Below are 17,386 nucleotides of genomic sequence, written 5' to 3' on the forward strand. Positions count from 1 at the left end.
GAGCCTATGTCACGTTGTTCACACACACACATACCCCTTCCCTTCCCTCCCCCCCTACTGGGCTGGACCCTTGGCCAGTCTCCATGCATTAGGTGGTGATGCTTGTGTGCAAATAAAGATAAAAGAAACTTGGGTTCAATCCCAGGGTTGGGAAGGTCTCCTAGAGAAGGCAATGGCAACCCACTCCTGTATTCTTGCCTGAGAAATCCCATGGGCAGAGGAGCCTGGTGGGCTACAGTCCACGTTTTAGGGAAAAGCCAATTCTGACTCCATGCTGGAACTGTTTGACAATCATACATAAACCCTGGCTCAGAGAATCCTGCTTCTCTGCCTGAATCTAAAGTGCCTTTGTTCGGAACCCTGTCCACCTGTAGATGGCAGGAAGAAATTAACATATAGCCTGCCTGAGGTTTGTAATTCTAGGAAACATTTGCAAGATTAGGGTTACCTTTTTACTATTCCCCCCGTCTCTGACCTATGAAAGAATCTGGCATCCAGACCCCAATGACATGGTGCTTTTGAGACAGTCTGCTATCTGCTCAGCCGGCTCTCAGAATAAAGTATTCCTTGCCTCAACACCTCGTCTCTGAGTCACTGGCCTGCCGTGCAGCGAGCAGAGCGAGCTTGGACTCCATAACACGAGGTCGCAGTCAGACATGACTTAGTGACTAAACTATCAGAGGACTATAGTGAAAATAAATCAAGTATCTCCAAGATATAAAAAATTCCAGCCCACTGGCTTTCAGTGGGCTGTGTGTACTTTATAGACATGTTTAGGGTCCAGCAGCAGCATGAGGGAAAGGGAGCTTGCACTGTTGAGGAGCTCCCCCAGCCAAGCGGCTGGGCCATCAGGCTCTGCGTGGGACACAGCAGCAAGCACACAGCTGGAGGCCTCCCCCAGCAGGGCTCACACCTTGGATCACCAGGGTCCCTCACGTGGGCCCCTGCATCTGGAGCGTGTGTATGCCAACCCCCACTCCCACCCCCCAGGACCCATCCACAAAGGTTCCCTGGAAGTGAGCTTTTTGAGACCCCAGCTAGAATATCAGGGGAAGATTCATGAAGTCTGCCTCCCTTTATTCTGAAAAAACATGCACATTAAAGTGGCCACTTCTAAGATGGCCTCGCCCCAACTGTTTGAATACCAGGAAAAACAAAATATTGATAACTTCATACTAACATTTTATTCAATAGCATATCACTTTGCTACAATAGATATATCTTTATAAAACTAAGTAACCTTCTCTTCTAGAAAAGACAACCCCAGGCCTGGCTCTCCCTTGCCAGGGTTTGAAATTCCAGGCTGAGGCCGGGCATGGCTCCTGGCTGCCCTTCTGATAGCTGTCCCCTGTGGGTGCCCCCGGAAGACCATAAATCTGGGCTTGCTCACTTCCAAATCCCTGGGCTTGGTGTAGCCTCGGGCGAGTTGAGCCAGCTGATTCCATCTAACCTACTTAGAAGGACCAAGTTTAGGAGGCTTAGGGCCCCGCCAACAGCCACATTGAGTTGCACCCAGGAGCCTAACACTTTCCTCCCTGCACCCCACCTCACCACCAAGAACTGGGAAGATGGCTGTCATTGCCTTGACTACGGGGCACTTCCCTTCTGAAGTGGGTGGGCCTGCGGGGAGCCTCGTGCTGGGCCCCCACCATCTTGCTGTCTGGACACAAGATGTTGCCGTGCAACCAGGAGTCTGAGACAGCCCATTCCCTGGACTCGTGGGAGCACCAGAAGGCACACGGTCACAGGCCCCTCGAAGGGGTGGGTAGCCCCACATGCACTCGGCTAAGGGAAAGGCAGGTGAAAACAGCCCCTGATGGAAAGCCCGAGGTGGCCCTGGGTAGGGGGCAGATAGGGGCCACCCTCCCCAGGAGGGAGCCCTTGGCTGGCTGCGATCACCAGGAGATCCTGGGCAATGCTCGTGCCCTCCACAACCAGACCCTGCACCAGGTCCTCAGAGCGGCCTCGTGGGGAGTGGAGGGCGTCCATGCCACAGGGCCAGCAGCCAGCCTGGGGACGGAAGCATGACAGGCTGCAGTCTTAGACAAATCCAGGTCTGTCGTGTAATTGAGGAGCAGTTAAGACTTTTGTGCCCCATACATTTAAGGCAAGTGGCTAGGTTAGGGTCATCTGGGGCAAAGGGGTCGCCCAGAACACAGCTCGGCGGCCCCAGAATGCTCTGGAGATGGATCCAACACCATGTTCTGTGTGCCCAGCACTGACCCCCTCGTCGGAAGAACACAGAGTGAAGGAGGCAGAGGTGCTGAAGACCACCCCGCTGCCAGGGACTGAACTTCAGCAGAAAGGTTCTGCCGCTCCGGGCCCTTCTGCAGCCTCGGGGCACCAGTGAGTCGCCACACCGAAGCCACCCACAGCAGCACCGAGGAGGGCCCAGAGGCCCATCTGCCCCTGCAGGCAGCCGCAGGGTCCCCCCAGGGGGCTCAGCGCACGGCACACACGTCCAGGATGCAGAAGCGAGCGCGGCAGGTGGGGCAGGGCACGCGGCTGGCCAGCCAGGTGTCGGGGCGCTGCGGGTCCTGGCGGCTGGCGAACCACTTGCCCATGCAGGTGAGACACCACATGGGGCGGCAGTAGCACTGCTGGCACTCGCCCTCGGCCGCCGCCTGGCAGGTCTTCACCAGCTTCACGCTGGCCCGAGTCTGCATGCAGCCGATGCATGCCTCCAGGTCCTGCAGGCAGGCCAGGTGGTCAGAGGAAGCCCAGTTGGGCCGCCCTGGGGATGGGGCTCCTGACCCACCCCAGGAGAGGCGGTCCATGGCGGCCCAGCTGTGAGAACCCACCTCCCCTGCCCAGCCCCCTACCTGGCTGCTGGGGACCGAGTAGGCCGGGTTGACCTCCACCAGGGAGGCGAAGGTCTCCAGGAAGAGGTCGCCCAGGCTCTGGTGGATGACCACGTTGGCCGCACTGCGGATGGGCGCCCGGAGCTTCTCACATAGCTCGCCGTACTCCGTGGAGTTCAGCCTGTAGAGGTGGGTGCTGCTGGGCGGGGACCACTAGAGATGGCCGTGGGGCCAGTGCCCACTGACCTGGTACTGCCCACGGGCCTCTCCTCGGGACGTGGGGAGGGGCACAGAGGGTGGGAGAACTGCAGCTACGGCAGAGGGCTTGGCCCTCGGCAGGTTCAGGCCAAGTCGGGTCCAGGAGGGGCGGGCAGACCCGCCACAGCTTGAACTAGACAGAAGCACCTTGGCCCCGGCCCAGGGAGCCACCAAGCCTCCGTCCTATACAGTGGCCCCCAAACAGCCCCAGTGCGCTCCTCCCGAGACGCCGGGAAGACAGCTCAGGGCAGGCTGGGAAGAAAGGGGAAACGCAGAGGACCTGAGGGAGGGGCACTCCAGAGGGAGCAGCTCCCACCCACCCAGCCCCCTGGAGCAACACAAAGAGCAGACCAAGGGTGCAGCCACCCCAGCGACCCCAGCCGCAGGCCCGCCTACCGGATGTTGAAGGCCTGCACAGCAGGGTTGGCACTGGCCACGCGGATGGTGAGGAGCTGCACGGGCAGGTTCGAGTCTGGGGAGAGGTCGTGCTGCTGGGACTCCGTCACGGTCAGATGCACGTCCTGCTGCTGGGCCACGTGCACACGGTACGTGGTCACCTTCATCACCCACGTGTCCGTCACAATCACGCGGGCACCTGGCACCCCCGTGGCAAACTTGTCAATCCGCCGGAACTCCGTGTTCACGGAGGAAGCCACCGCCCGCCAGCCCGACCGTGGAAGGGCATAGAGGGCCAGGGTGCGGGCCAGGGGGTGGCAGGCCCACCGGTCCCGGGACCAGTAGTAGATCAGGGTGCAGGCGATAGCGGGCAGCATCAACGCTAGCAGGAGGAAGGCCCTCCAGGTTTCCGGGGTCTGGCTGGGGTAGTAGAGCTGCTTTTCCGAGGCTGCGAAGCACATGCCCACATAGTAGCCTAAAAGGGATGGGGCAAGCTTCAGCAGAGGTTGGGACTACCAGGCTGCCAGCCTCCCCAGGTCATGTCCACAGTGCTGTCCCTGTCCCTTGGGGGGGTTCTGGGGAGGCCTCTTCCTTTAATCCCCAACCTTGGGTCTGGTCCTCTGCCATGGCCAGCTCCCAAGGCAAGGCCGTGGTGCCCCAGGGCAGGTGGGCCTTGCCCAGCTCCATAGCTGACTCAACTGAGTACTTGTGCAGTGAGCAGAAAACATTCTCATCTTACTACTTTAGTTTTCTACAAACCACATACGAGTAGAGGAAATAAAATGAGAAAATCCTAGAAAAGCAAAAAGAAGCACAAGGATCTGGTGTCACCTCATGCGGAGCTGCCCACAGGCCGTCCTAGGCCTGGATCTCAGCCTCCGGATCCCACCTGCTCTGAGGAAGCAGACCAGAGTCTGGCCCACCCCAGACCTGGGACATCCTGTACCAGACAGTAAACGAAGACCGACAAGAGCGTGTCACAGGCACACAGGAGCCAGCTCCAGGCCCCTGGTGGCCAGATGGGGGCCAACTTGCATGTCAAAATTAACAAAGTAGACAGTGACCTGCAGGAAAGGTTTGGAGTTGTGAACACAGTAATAAATGCTATTGATCAAACTGAAACATAATAAGTAACTCATGTGGCAATAAATAAAAGGGCTTTTCTAGGACTTCCCAGGTGGTGCAGTGGATAAAAATCTGCCTGCCAATGCAGAGGACATGGATTTGATCCCTGGTCCAGGAAGATTCCACATGCTGCGGAGCAACTAAGCCCGTGAGCCACAACTACTGAAACCTGGGTGCTCCAGGGCCTGCAGCAGAGCATCTCCCACTCTCCGAAACTAGAGAAAGACCTCGCGCAACAGTGAAGACCCAGCACATCCATGAATAAAATTATATTTTTTAAAAAAGGCTGGGGTGGGGGGGGCTTCCCTAGTGTTCAGTGGCAAAGATCCAGCCTGCCAATGCAGGAGATACAGGTTCGATCCCTGGGTCAGGAAGATCCCCTGGAGGCGGAAATGACACTTGACTGCCGTCACCCTCTCTGCCTGCCATTCCCGCACCCACCTTCCAAGGATTGGGATAGGCCACCCCTAGGGGCATCAGTTAACTTATACCCCGACTCTAGGGACCTGTCCCCCGAGAGCCAGCTCACCACCTGCCCCAGTGAGCAGAGCACCCCCTTCCCCAGCGTTCTGAGCCCGCCTCTCTGCCGGGTAGCTCCAAGGGGCAGCACTTCCCCGAGCACACGGGCGCTCCGCCCGCTGCCTCGGCTCTCCAGCACGGGAGGGCGCCCCCCGTCCCTCCCGCTCCGGGTCCCGGAGGTCGGCCCTGGGCTTACCGAGGGGCAGCAGTGAGTGGCACAGCAGCGTGGCGGCCGTGCGGCGCAGGTGATACGGCACGAAGGCGGCGTCCTCGCTGCCCAGCCACCCCGACAGCAGGTTCTGCACCGTGAGCCCGGCCGAGTGGAACTCGGTGGGGGTGAACACGAAGCACACGGCGAACACCAGGTAGGCCAGCGTAAAGGTGACCTCGGGGCTGTCCATCGCGCCGCCGTCGCCGCCGGGAAACCGGCCAGGCGAGGCCCGCCACCCAGCGCAGCGAACCGGCCACAGCGTCCGGGTCCGGTAGGCGCCCGGTGGCGCGGGGCGCTCTGGGAAACGGAGTCCCTGCCCTCGGGGCACTCGCGGGGCGCTCTGGGAGATGGAGTTCCGCGGAGTATTTTGGGAAATGAAGTTCCCGGGCCCCTCGTTCGGCCCCCACTTCGCGAGTCGCCGCTACAGTTCTCGCGAGGGTTTGGCTCTTCCACACGACCCGCTTGGGGGCGGTGCTGCTCTCGATCCCATTGCCCACCTGGGGAAACTAAGACTCAGGGGAGAGGCTCTCGGGCCCTGATTTCCGCGCAGCCCAGGCGCGTCCGCAGCAAAGCCCGGGATTCTTGGGCGACGGCGGGCTCCGCAGCCACCACCCACCCGCGTGCGGCCTTTCCTCTAGGCGCATCAGGCGGGCCGCCTTTACTGAGGAATCCGGCGTCCGCCTCGCCCAGCCTGCCCTCGCCCCGGAAACGAAACCTCCTAGTGGGCGTGGTCTGGCCTTCTGCCTCCCATTGGCTGTCGGTGCCCCGTGCCCCGCCTCAGTCGCGCGCTGATTGGCCGCTCTCGCCAACCGTCGGTATTTGAATCGGCGGCGGGCAGAGGGGCTCGCGGACTCGGCGCCTCCCACCCTGGGCTCTGTGCCGGCCGACAGGTAAGGGGGCGACGGTGGCAGCGGTGGGCTCCCGGCTCGGGGGTCCGGACATGCCTCTAGCCGGACCTTAGGGCTCTGTCGGCCTGGATCTGCCTGCCGCGCTGGCGAGCCCCCCCCCAGACCGGGGCCTTTGCCGCCTCCGGCTCCGCCCTCCTCGCGGTCTGGGCCGTTCTCCCGCCGCTTCCTCAGGGTCCCCTCCCGCCGTCCCTCATCCCGCCGACCCGGCCGCAACCGGGAGCAGAGCAGATGGGCTCCCGCCCCCGCCTCCCGAGACGCCCGGTGACTCCGAGCCTGAGTACACGCGCGCTCGCTGCCCAGCGTCCAGCGCTCGCCTCCCGATCCCCGCCCCTCTGGGTGCAGCCCCACCCGGACCCATCGTCGACTCCTGGGGCACCTGATTCCGCAGACCCCGCTCACCCTAGGTCCCCAGTGCCTCCCCGGCCAACCCTCCTCTGCTCAAAAGACTCCTTCTCTTGAGCAGAAGCACTCATTATTAGTAGAAGCCAAACTGCGGAGGGCTACCGTCATTGTTCTCGCACCTTCCCCAGGCCAAGGGGTGTCTGCCGAAAAGCCATCCTCTAAGTCTTCTATCCGTCCTGTGTCCTGCAGCCATCCAGCCCCCTCCCCTGTTTACCCAGTTGTTCAGGCCAAACCTCACAGTGAGTGGCCCCTGGCTCAGGCTCATTTTTCCCGTCTCCCCATGCAGTGTGTGAGCCTGTTGCCAAGAGGAGCTGACCAGGCTGCCCCTGGCCCAGTGCCAGAGCCTCTGACTCCGCCCCCCCCACCCCTCTTGTCCTCCACAGGCGGCCCCTACCCCCAAGCCTTTCGAGGTGGCTTGTCACCCTGACCTCACCTCTTTTTCAAGCCATCCTTTCTCCCCCTGCCCCAGCCACCTGGCCTCCTCAACCACAGTCCCCAGGGTCCCCACCGCCAGTGAATACCTGTAGTGTCTCCGTGAGGCGACTCCTAAATTGGGAATGCCGTGGCACTGACCATCATGAGGGCCTCCGGAAGGAGGAATGAGAACCCCCTGGGCCTGACTGGAGGCCCCTGATGGAGAAACTCAACTCCCCACAGGTGACTCTACACCTGCTGCTTGTTCCCTTCTCCAGCTCCTCGGCTGTGCTGCTGGGCCCTATTGCGTTTCTGCTCTCCACAAACTTGGCAGCTGCTCCACCTGATGAAGGGGCCCAGGCTTCCTCTGCTGCTTCAGTTTCATCACAGATCAGCCCTTATCTGTCTCTGAACTTTTACCCACAAAGTTCAAGTGGTTTTTAATCACCTGAACCTTCCCTCCTGCCCTGTGAGCTGAAGGCTTCTCTGGCTGTTACTCCCGGGAGGTGGCAGCTCCCCCGGAGCAGGATGGGGACTGCCTGGCAGAGGACACACGGCCTGAGGTCTGACCCACCTGTGCCGAAGGGGGACATCTCCCTGCAGCACCGTGGGGCCAGCCCTGTCACTGTCACCTATGAGCGTCCAGATAACAGAGGGTCACTGCCCTCCTCCTGACACCAAACTATCTGCTTTTCCAGAATGAGTCTGCATATCTTCAGTGACGAAAATGTCACTGGTGACAAAAGTACAGAAAATTGCGACTTCCTGTTTTCACCACCGGAACTTACCGGAAGATCATCTGTTCTCCGTCTGTCACAGAAAGAGAATGTGCCACCGAAGAGCACAGCCAAAGCTGTGAAGGTAAGCACGTTGGGCCCCTGCGTTTGATCTACCGTGTATCCCTCGAGAGGTCACCCTGCCACTGCTTTCCTGGCAACTTACCGAGCTGCTCGGGCAGGGCACAGTGCTGCCAGAGGGGTGTCAAAGACTTGAATTATTGAACAGGTGCCCTCTTTTCTACCCAACAGGTGACTTTTCAAACACCTCTGCGGGACCCACAGACACACAGGATCTTAAGTCCCAGCGTGGGCAGCAAGCTTGAAGCCTGTTTTGCTCTGGGCGACCCCACTGGATTAGAAAACTGCCATCAAGTCTGTCCCCAGAAAGAGAAGTAAGTGTGGGGTTGTTTGATGTACTGCCGCCCATAGCCTCAGGGACTCGGCAGAAAAGCTCTGTTCGCAGAGTCTGCCATATCCGGTTAGGCTCCTCCTGGTCTCTGCTCTGTGTCCTGCGTGGCCCAGAGCACCTCCGAAATCGTTTGTTACTGGAAAAGGGAGCAATGAAACAGAGCAGGTGCGAACTTTACATTCTGCTTCTCTGTTGTGCCCTTGCCAGCAAATTGACATTGGTTTTTGTTCCTCTAACTTCATGAAGTGCCCTGGCTGAATCTCCAGAGAGGGACGCTCTGTGGCTCTGCTGCTGTGTCAGCACCTCTCAGGAGTCTCCTCCTGTGCTCACAGCGAGCCTGGGAGAGGACCATGGACAGGCCTTGCTGCTGAAGGCACAGGAGCTGGCTGTTGTGCCATCCAGTCTGACGAATCCGGTTGGAAACACTTGGCTTTGACCAGCAGGCGCGTCTTTGCAGCCTCACCTGGCATTAGGTGTTTGGCTGGGTGTGGTGGTCAGCTCAGTGAAAACCTGGGCTTTCCTGCCTCTGTCTGAAGACAGGGACTCTGGTGGCAGCTTTGCTCCCCAGATCTGGCTGAATTTACCCAGCGAAGTGCCCCCAAGGGACCCACTGAATCCAGAGTGGGAAGGGGCCTCGCTGGCATAAAAGTCAGCCTCATTCTGACTTTGCCGACTTACACAGTTTAAAGCTTGCTTTTTCTTTTAAACAGATTTTAGATGTGCAGAGAAAGGTATAAAAGCAAAATATCTCTAGCATACCCTTCACCTCTCGCTCAAGTAAGATGTCCCCAGGCAGCATTTCCACCTCCCCTTGGGTGGAAATTCCTTGCACCTGACTCCCCTCTACCCAGGTCTCCTTGCTGCTTTTCAACTTCAGGTTTTTACTTTTCTGTTTGAAATTCAGCTGAATGAGATTAGAGTGAGTCAAATACTGTCGTTTCATCAGAGCCTAAAGAGGAGAGGGAGGCCAGGCTGCTGAGACGCCGGCTCTGAGCTGCTTCAGCCGCGGGGAGCCGGGGTCCTGCTCCTCCTGAAGGCCGCAGCCTCAACCTGGCCTTTCTCTCTCCAGTGGGAAGGCTGACCCTCGTGTGCACTGTCCCTGACCACGTAGCCGGTGGTCCCCAGCCAGAAGGGGGAAGTGGGCTGGTGTGGGGAAGCTCAACTCTGACCGTCGGCAGTCAGGCTTCTACTCTTGTCACCTGTGTCTCCAGGGCCCGCCAACGCTTACTTGTGGGGATGTTCTTGTGAAAGCTGATCCCAAGGAGGACGTTGACAGAATGCTTATTTCTGTATTTAATGTTTTCACATGGACTAAAATCTAAAGTCCTAACTGGTTCCTTAGTGTTAACTAAGTTTGTTTTCTGAAAAGCCAACAGTTCACCAAGGAGAGAGACACCAAAACGACCCATGGAATTCTCCAGAAGCCAGTACCGGCCAACGCCGAGCCCCCCTCAGAGGACGTGAGACCAGCCTCCGAAGACCAGCCTCCTGGTGGGCCCCCCTCAGCTCCCCTGGTCAGCCTGGGTCCCTCAAGCTCTTCCCAGATCCCAGAGAGTGTGGAAAGCCCCGAGGCCTCCCAAGGCTCAGCGCCCGGCAGCCCCGAGTGCGCCCGGGAGGAGCACATCCACCCTCGGCCCTCAGAGGAGAGCATGCCCCTCGGCCCCGCGGCTCCAGAACAGCCCCCCAGGGTGGCATTCCGGGACACGGCAGAGGACCTGCTCAGCACTACGGGAGGGGACTCGGAGGGCGTCCCTGCTCCCCCCGCCGGGCCCACCTCGCCCTCTGGTGCCCACCCTGGAGAAAAGCCCCTCATGGACCTGCCTAGAGAGGGCCCCACGGGCCCCACGGATGCTGCTGGCAGCGAGAACACGGCCCTGACCAGCCCCGGAGAGGCTGCAGGGGACACACACGCTGGTGCTCGGAGGGAGGAGGCCGGTGGCCAGGCCGCCGGCTCTCTGAGGAGCGGACCCATCCGGCTGGAGTTTGACTTCTCTGACGCCACCAGCAGAAGGCCGCCCCCACTGCGGAAGCGAGGGAAGACCCTGGGTCTCAAGCCCCCCTCGAGGAGACCAGAGGCGAGGCCCGGAAAGGCCCCCCAGGAGGCGGGCAAGGGTTGCGAGCTCGCTCTCCATGAGTCCAACGGCCCAAGCTGGGACAAGCCAGATGACCCAGACTGTAACCCGGCCGTGGACAGTGGAGAGGCCCAGCCCCCGGAGCACCCCCAGAGCGGCCAGACTGCAGAGGCCTTGTCACTGAGACGGTGAGCATGGGCTGGCAGTGGCGGGTCGTCTGCTTCAGGGCAGATGTGAGACCAGAGGTGCCATGTGTTCCCCAGGTGGGGGCCCTGGGGGGGGGGGCACCACTGCAGTCCCTGGGGACCAGCGGGGAAGCATCCCTCTGCCGTGGGGCCCCCGGGGATGGGCAGGGTGCTCATGCAGTCCAGGAGGGCTGTCTGCGCCTCTAGAAGGTCCAGGAATACCCCCAGCGCCGCGTCTCCCTCCCAGAGTGAACCTGCCTCCCGCCGCCCACTCCCAGGGGTGTGCAGTGCCAAGCCTGGGCCCCAGCCTCCCAAGCTGGCTGCTGTTGCCATTTCCTAGTAACCACAGGATTCACTTATTTTTGCTTTTACTTGAGTTGAAATGAACTCAGGGTGCTTTGCCCACTTCTGAGGAGCGATTCTTGTGCAGGCAAGGTTGTGGGGGTGGCTTTGTGGGGCCCCCGATGTGGCCCTGAGCCTGGCTTCTAGGGGAGGGGTCGCAGGACCCTGGCAGCACAGAGCTGGGGGTGGGCTCAGGCCCTGCTGACCCCGTCTCTCCAGGCAGGCGTGCCCAGATGACACACCCGGGACAAGGACCCCAGGAGCGGCGGGTGAGGTACGGGCACGGGCACCACGTCTGCGGGGCGTCGCAGGCAGAGGGAAGCTGGCTGGGAGGAGTGGGCACGCCGCTGCCCATGCTCCCCCGCACCCCCTCGTCTCGGCCAGCCCCGCAGTGATCCCGGCCTCCCTTTCAGGAGGGGACCGCAGGCTCTTCGGGGGGGTCGGCGCCCCTCGGCAGCCCACGCAGCGAGCCACCGACTGCACCCACCAACCCCACGCCCCCCACCGAGAGGGGGCCGGAGCCCACCCTGGACCTGAGTGGGGAGCAGTTCCGGGACCCTGTGGAGGGTACGTGGTCGCCACCCTCAGCACGGGCGCAGGGGGTGGCGGGCCGCCGAGCTGAGAAGGGCTGTGAGAATCGAGGCCCCTGGAGGAGGGGGCCGCCCGCCCATCCTGGGGTGCAGGCTGAGCCGCCCTAGCGCGGCCGCTCCGGGGGGTCTCTGTGGGGTCCTCACTGTGCCCTCAGGGCTGGGAGCGGGAAGGCGCCTCCCTCTGCCCCAGGGGCCCTGGCGTCACATGTCACTGTGTGTGACTGTCTGCCTCAGGTCAGGGTGAGTCAGGGCTTCTCTCCTGGCCGAGCAGCGTCCCCACTGTGGACGGCGCCTGGTCTCCTCCTGCCGGCTGCTCTGGCCTTCTGGAGCGGGCTACCCGAGAGGTGCTCTCGTGTCTGCCTCTGGGCGGAGGCCCGGGGGCCCACCCCGTGTGCTTATGGAGCCGCCGCCCGGCCCGGACGTCCAGGTCCAGCCTGTGCCGCCCTCCAGGGTGGCTGCCTGGGGGGTTTGCTCCCTGATGTTGAGCGGTGTGCGTGCTCCTGACCTTCATCTGCTCAGGTTCTTTGCCTGGTTTTACTCGAACTGTTTTTTTTATTATGCTATACCGATTTCTAATATAATCCAGATAAGAATTGCTTGTCAGGTACATGATTTGCAAAAACTGTCTTCACTTTCTTGATGGTGTCTTCAGAAGCACATGTGTCCACTTTCAAACCCAATTTGTTCTATTCCTGCTTGGGCTTTTGGTGTCAATTTAAGTTTTTTGTCTATGGCGTGAGTCACCCTTGGGTTTTTTTTAAGCAGAGTTCGGATTATCAAATATTAAAGGCCCTCCCATGGTGGTTCTCAACTAGGGCAACCTGGTCCCCAAGGAACATTTCTATGACACCCCCGGGGTGCACAGCACGCCCCCAGAACCCTCCAGCCCCAGGCACCCTGAGCAACCTTGCTCTATAGCAAAGGGTGCTTGGTCCAGGAGCCCAGGAAGGGGTGCTGTGCGTGGCCAAGTGCCAGGCTGGGGGGCACATGGCTGACCTGGCCGTGTCTCACCCGAGGCCCATGGGGGGCGGGCAGCCCGTGGCGGGCGGGGGGCGGCTGCTGACCCCCTCTCAGTCCTAGGCGCAGGGGCCGAGGTGGACTACCTGGAGCAGTTTGGGGCGTCCTCGGTGAGTACCCAGCGTCACCTCAGCCCTGCTGACCAGGGGCAGGCTTTGCATCCCTGGAGGCGGTCACCCCAGGCCCCTGCTGCAGCCACTCTGCTCAGTGCACCCCACCCCCAGCCCCTGGCCCACTTGGCTCAGGCCCCAGAGGCATCTCCTGTGTGCTGGGCTCCCCCGCAGAGGCAGGGCTCCCCCGAGGGACAGGGCAGGCAGGCATGCTGGGGACGCTGCTGACCCTGCTCCCTCCCTCTCAGTTTAAAGAGTCAGCCCTGAGGAAGCAGTCACTGTACCTCAACTTCGACCCGCTCCTGCAGGACAGTCCTTGGGCGCTGGCACCCAGCAGGTATGCCCAGCCAGCGGCAAGGACTGGCGGGGGCGGGGGCGGGGGCGGGAGCGGGGCCGGCCTGCCCCGGGGCCTAGTTAGTGAGCCGGCGTGCTCCTGTGTGCCCACAGCAGAGGCGGGCCGCCTGACGGGCCGAGGGGCCCACCTGTCCTAAGCACGGGCCCCCTGGCCTCCGAGGAGAGCCCCGGCCGCACGCAGACGGCAGGCAGCTTCTCTCCTGGTCTCGGTGCTCGCGCTGTGGACGCGCCTTCCTCTGGAAGCCCCCCGGAGGCCCAGCTGCTTGACCTGGACTTCCCAGGAGCCCTGGGCATTCCCGTAAGTGCTTCGTCCCAGCTGCTTTAGAGACACGCTTGTTCTAAGGGCCCGGCTTTCATGTGCTGCAGATCTGAAGGCTTCAGGGGGTGGGTGGGGGCCGAGGGGCCGCCTCTGGCCACGCTGTGCTGTGGGGAGCCGGTGGGACGGAGGGCTGCGTGGGGGAGCTCACAGCCCTGCCGGTCTCTCCCGCAGACGCCCGGCCCTGCTCCGTGTGACCTCAGGCCCGGTGCCCCACTGCTGCCTGTGGGGCCGATCGTCGATGTGCTCCAGTACAGCCAGAAGGACCTGGACGCGGCGGTGAGCGCGGGGCTGGGGCGGGCACAGTCACAGGCTCCACCCCCCGCCCGAACGGGGCGGGCACAGTCACAGGCTCCACCCGCCGCGCCCGAACGGGGCGGGCACAGTCACAGGCTCCACCCGCCGCGCCCGAACGGGGCGGTTCGCAGCCAGGCTTCCTGTTTCCGTCCCACACGTGTCACAGAACCCGTGGCATGAGGGTCTGCGCTGTCCCGGGGGAACGCCCCCCCAGCCTCCTCACTGGGTGATGGCACAAGGCCGGGGCTGGACCCTGCGGCGCCCAGCACCTCCCCCCCGCCCAGGCCGGGAGGTGTCCCCAGCGCAGGACATCCACCAATCGGGTCGGGGGGGGGGACCTGGGCCAACGCAGGCGTGTACCCACGCAGGTGGAGGCCACGCAGAAGGAGAACAAGGCGCTGCAGGGCAAGTGCACGGCGCTGGAGGGAAGGCTCCTGGAGATGGGGTGAGTGCGGCCGGCCCCGCCGTGTGCGTGGGTGCGTGCGTGCATGCGTGCGGCGCTCGGCTCACGCCTCTGCTCTCCTCCCCTCCCACAGAAAGATCATGGACAGCTATGAGGGGACTGTGTACCAGGTTATGGGTGAGTGCCCCTCCCCTCCCCCTCCCCTCCCCTCCCCCCCCTCCCCTGCTTCCGGGACGAGGTGGTGGGCAGGTTGGGTCCCTTCCCTGATGCTGCAGCGTCCACCCTACCTTGGGGGCTGTGCATCCCCCTGCGGCCTCCGTGGATGTTGGGCACCAGCCATGTCCGGCCTGGAAGCCCCGAGTTTGGGACAGGTCTGGGCTCACTGCCAGCTGCCTCGGTTTCCGGGCGCAGCTGGTGTGGAGACAGCTGTTTTCTTAGCGTTTGAAGCCCCAAGGGTCCGCCCTGGGATGTCCCGAGAGAGGCAGACCCCCTGCCACCCGCCGATCCGAGGTGCTGGTCTCTCCTCCAGAGGAGGCTCAGAAACAGAAGGAGCTCTCCAAGGCCGAGATGCAGAAGGTCCTGAAGGAGAAGGCGCAGCTGACGGCAGACCTGCACTCCATGGAAAAGTCGTTCTCCGACCTTTTCAAGCGGTTTGAGAAACAGAAGGTGGTGATCGAAGGCTACCGCAAGGTGGGTGCTGGGCCAGCCTGGGGGCGGGGGCGGGGGCGGTGGGGGCCCTACCGGAGGAGGGGCTGAGCCCCGCCCTGGTGTGGAGCCTGGCGAGAAGGGAGAAGGCAGGCCTGCAGGTGGGGCCAGGCTCAGCCCTGCCTCTGCCCATACCCTGGGCTCTCAGCTTGTTACCTGCAACTGGACACGGGTGCCTGCGAGGGGTCCGTGTGGGCCTGCGCAGAGACTGCGGGTCTGTGCTGGCCGCTGCGCTATTCCCCACCCCCACAGCTGGGGTGGCAGGGCACTCGGCCCCCAGAGCCCAGGGCTGGGGGAACAGGACAGGCTGTTCCGTGGGCCTGGTGCCTGAACCAGTTTCCCCCACAGTGCCTGGACGGAACCTCGTGGCAGGGCCCTGAGGGGTGCTCAGGGTCCCGGGTGGGGGTCGGGGGCGCCTGGGCTGTCTGCAGGGGAACAGGCAGGCTGCTCCCACGTGGCCTCGACCACGGCTGCTCCACGAACCCCCCAGAGAGCTGGGCCTCCGCTCGGGGCTCAGCGTCCATCTTCCTCCCAGAATGAAGAGTCGTTGAAGAAGTGTGTGGAGGATTACATAGGAAGGGTGGAGAAGGAGGCGCAGAAGTACCAGGCGCTGAAGGCCCAGGCGGAGGAGAAGCTCCAGCAGTGCGTGGGGCTTGGGGGGCAGGAGCCGGGTCGGGGGGCTTGAGGGGGGGCAGGAGCTGGGTCGGGGGGCTTGGGGAGGGGGCAGGAGCCGGGTCGGGGGGCTTGGGGGGGGCAGGAGCCGGGTCGGGGGGCTTGGGGGGGGCAGGAGCCGGGTCGGGGGGCTGGGGGGGGCAGGAGCCGGGTCGGGGGGCGTGGGGAGGGGGCAGGAGCCGGGTCGGGGGGCTCGGTGGGGGGGGGCAGGAGCCGGGTCGGGGGGCTCGGTGGGGGGGGCAGGAGCGGGGGCCGGGGGCGGCTGGCCCCGCCACGGCTCAGCCGGGTCCTCTGCTGCTCCAGGGCAAGCGAGGAGATCGCCCAGGTCCGGAGCAAGGCCCAGACAGACGCTCTGGCGCTGCAGGCGGTCCTAAGGAAGGAGCAGATGCGTGTCCACTCCCTGGAGAAGGTGGTGGAGCAGAAGGTGGGTGCGGGGCCCTAGGCCGGAGGGGGCAGGGGGCAGGGGCGGGCAGGCCTGCGGGTTCCGAGCCCTGTGAGGAATCCAGGGGCCGCTTCTCCTGCTCAGAGCAAAGAGAACGAGGAGCTGAGCAGGATCTGCGACGACCTCATCTCCAAGATGAAGCGGATCTGATGCGGCGGCCTGGCCTTGCCGTCTCCCTGTGTCTGCCTGCCTGCCTGCCTGTCTGTCTGTCCAGGGTTTTCTTCTCTATTGATGTCAATTCTTTTTTCAATTCATTTTTAAACTAGGTTGCTTTCGGAAAAAAATAAAGTTTCCCTTAAATCTAAGCAATAGAGCTGTCCTGGTCTTCATTAAAGGGGCAGTTTCTGCCGACCTGACCACAGCCGCCGTCCCTCGGGTACCTTCGACCTGTCCCTGCCCTGCACCTCGCAGCCACCTGACTGGCCGCCAGCGCCGCCTGAGTGTCGACTGAGTGGGCCCCGGTCGCCCTGGTCGCCCCGGTCTGCCTGGTCAGCCACGTGGTGCTGGAGTAGACGCTGCCTGCATCGACCATGGATCTCGCAGACCAATGCCTTTGTGGAAGAAAGGAAACCACGGCAGCCGTGGCGGAGGTCGGCTCTGTGTCCCGTGGAGGGCTGCAGGCCCGCAGTGCGACACTCACAGGGGTGAGGGGTCTGTCGCGAAACCAGCAGTTCCCACCTGCCCCCTCTCCCGGCTGGAAGCCCCCAGTCCCGAGACCCGGGAAGATGCCGTGTATGGAAACACGGGCAGGGGGTCTCCACAACGGTTTCCCTGCAGAGCCCTGCCAGACAGACAGACATCCGCCACTCCTGACAGAAGAAAGGCTCAGAAGTACAGTCTGAAAGTGGGGCTCAGAGTCCACCCCCAGTGCCAGCAGCCTGCTCCCCAGGCGAGGCTGTCCCCCCCGACCAGACCCTGGTCACCAGCGCAGAGTGCGTCTTCCTCCTGGGCCCCTTCCCACAGGGCGGGGACGGGGTCAGGCGTTCCTGGCCTGAGGGCAGCAAGGGCCGGGCGGCCCGCAGGGGCCTTTCTGAACCTAGCAGGCCCAGCCTTCAGGGCAGCGGGACCACGCAGGAGGCAGCCAGACCGCTGGCTGGATACCCGTCATGGAAGCTCGACCTCTGGGACCCGGGAACAGCTGCAGGGCACTCCCAGGGTCTGCACGTCACCCCAACCCCAGGGCGCTGGCCTGAGGAGGGGGCCACCAGCACACAGAGCGGCGGTCCCCACAGAGGGGCAGCGGGCCGCAGACACCCTCAGTGGCATGCTGGCCGCCACCAGGGGTCGCTGCTGGCCACAAGCTGCAGGAGGACAGGACCCTGGCGATGCCCACCCCCCACCCCCAACCCCCACCCCGGGGCGCCCTTGAGGCCCCCAGAGGAGCCAACAGGGTCCAGAGCCGCAGGGACCAGGGGACCGCTCCTCCCAGCCCCAGGCTTCCCGGGGCCTATACTCGAGTCCCTCCTGTCCAGCCTGCAGGGACCCCTGTGGGTCCCCCAACTCCCCCATCTTCAGTAAAGCCGCCAGCAGGCCTCTCCTGACCTGAGTCACACACAGCCCTCCCGTGCTCAAGAAGCTGTCGCGGCTCCCACGTCGGGGCCAAGCTGCTGGGCTGGGCCTGCGGGACCCTGGCCCAGGCAGGCCACTCTCCGCTTAACT

General features: G+C 62.9%; 2 protein-coding genes across 7 annotated transcripts; one reads left to right on the forward strand and one right to left on the reverse strand.

The window, feature by feature from the left end:
• Positions 1-1,161: 1,161 nt before the first annotated feature.
• TMEM129 (transmembrane protein 129, E3 ubiquitin ligase) lies at positions 1,162-5,695 on the reverse strand. Of its 3 annotated transcripts, XM_070462533.1 has the most exons (5): positions 5,296-5,371; positions 4,287-4,519; positions 3,456-3,930; positions 2,823-2,997; positions 1,162-2,690 (listed from the first exon to the last, which is right to left on the reverse strand). In XM_070462533.1, the coding sequence occupies exons 3-5, from the start codon at positions 3,914-3,916 to the stop codon at positions 2,442-2,444; spliced, it is 885 nt and encodes a 294-aa protein (XP_070318634.1). In that variant the 5' UTR covers positions 3,917-3,930; positions 4,287-4,519; positions 5,296-5,371; the 3' UTR covers positions 1,162-2,441. The 3 variants fall into 3 exon arrangements, with proteins under 3 accessions (XP_070318634.1, XP_020770609.1, XP_020770608.1); XM_020914950.2 differs by lacking the exon at positions 4,287-4,519 and having other exon boundaries at positions 2,823-2,982; positions 5,296-5,695; XM_020914949.2 differs by lacking the exon at positions 4,287-4,519 and having other exon boundaries at positions 5,296-5,695.
• Positions 5,696-6,095: 400 nt separating this feature from the next.
• Positions 6,096-16,032, forward strand: TACC3 (transforming acidic coiled-coil containing protein 3). Of its 4 annotated transcripts, none has more exons than XM_070462532.1 (16): positions 6,096-6,200; positions 7,733-7,895; positions 8,063-8,205; positions 9,592-10,482; positions 11,041-11,095; positions 11,235-11,388; positions 12,486-12,538; positions 12,787-12,875; positions 12,986-13,190; positions 13,383-13,487; positions 13,874-13,950; positions 14,042-14,085; positions 14,438-14,598; positions 15,149-15,255; positions 15,589-15,709; positions 15,792-16,032. In XM_070462532.1, exons 2-16 carry the CDS (start codon positions 7,734-7,736, stop codon positions 15,831-15,833), a joined length of 2,409 nt encoding a protein of 802 aa, XP_070318633.1. In that variant the 5' UTR covers positions 6,096-6,200; position 7,733; the 3' UTR covers positions 15,834-16,032. The 4 variants fall into 4 exon arrangements, with proteins under 4 accessions (XP_070318633.1, XP_070318630.1, XP_070318632.1 ...); XM_070462529.1 differs by having other exon boundaries at positions 6,097-6,200; positions 15,812-16,032; XM_070462531.1 differs by having other exon boundaries at positions 6,097-6,200; positions 12,989-13,190; positions 15,812-16,032.
• Positions 16,033-17,386: the final 1,354 nt, after the last annotated feature.

Source organism: Odocoileus virginianus, unplaced genomic scaffold, assembly GCF_023699985.2.
Source record: "Odocoileus virginianus isolate 20LAN1187 ecotype Illinois unplaced genomic scaffold, Ovbor_1.2 Unplaced_Scaffold_5, whole genome shotgun sequence".
NCBI lineage: Eukaryota > Metazoa > Chordata > Mammalia > Artiodactyla > Cervidae > Odocoileus > Odocoileus virginianus.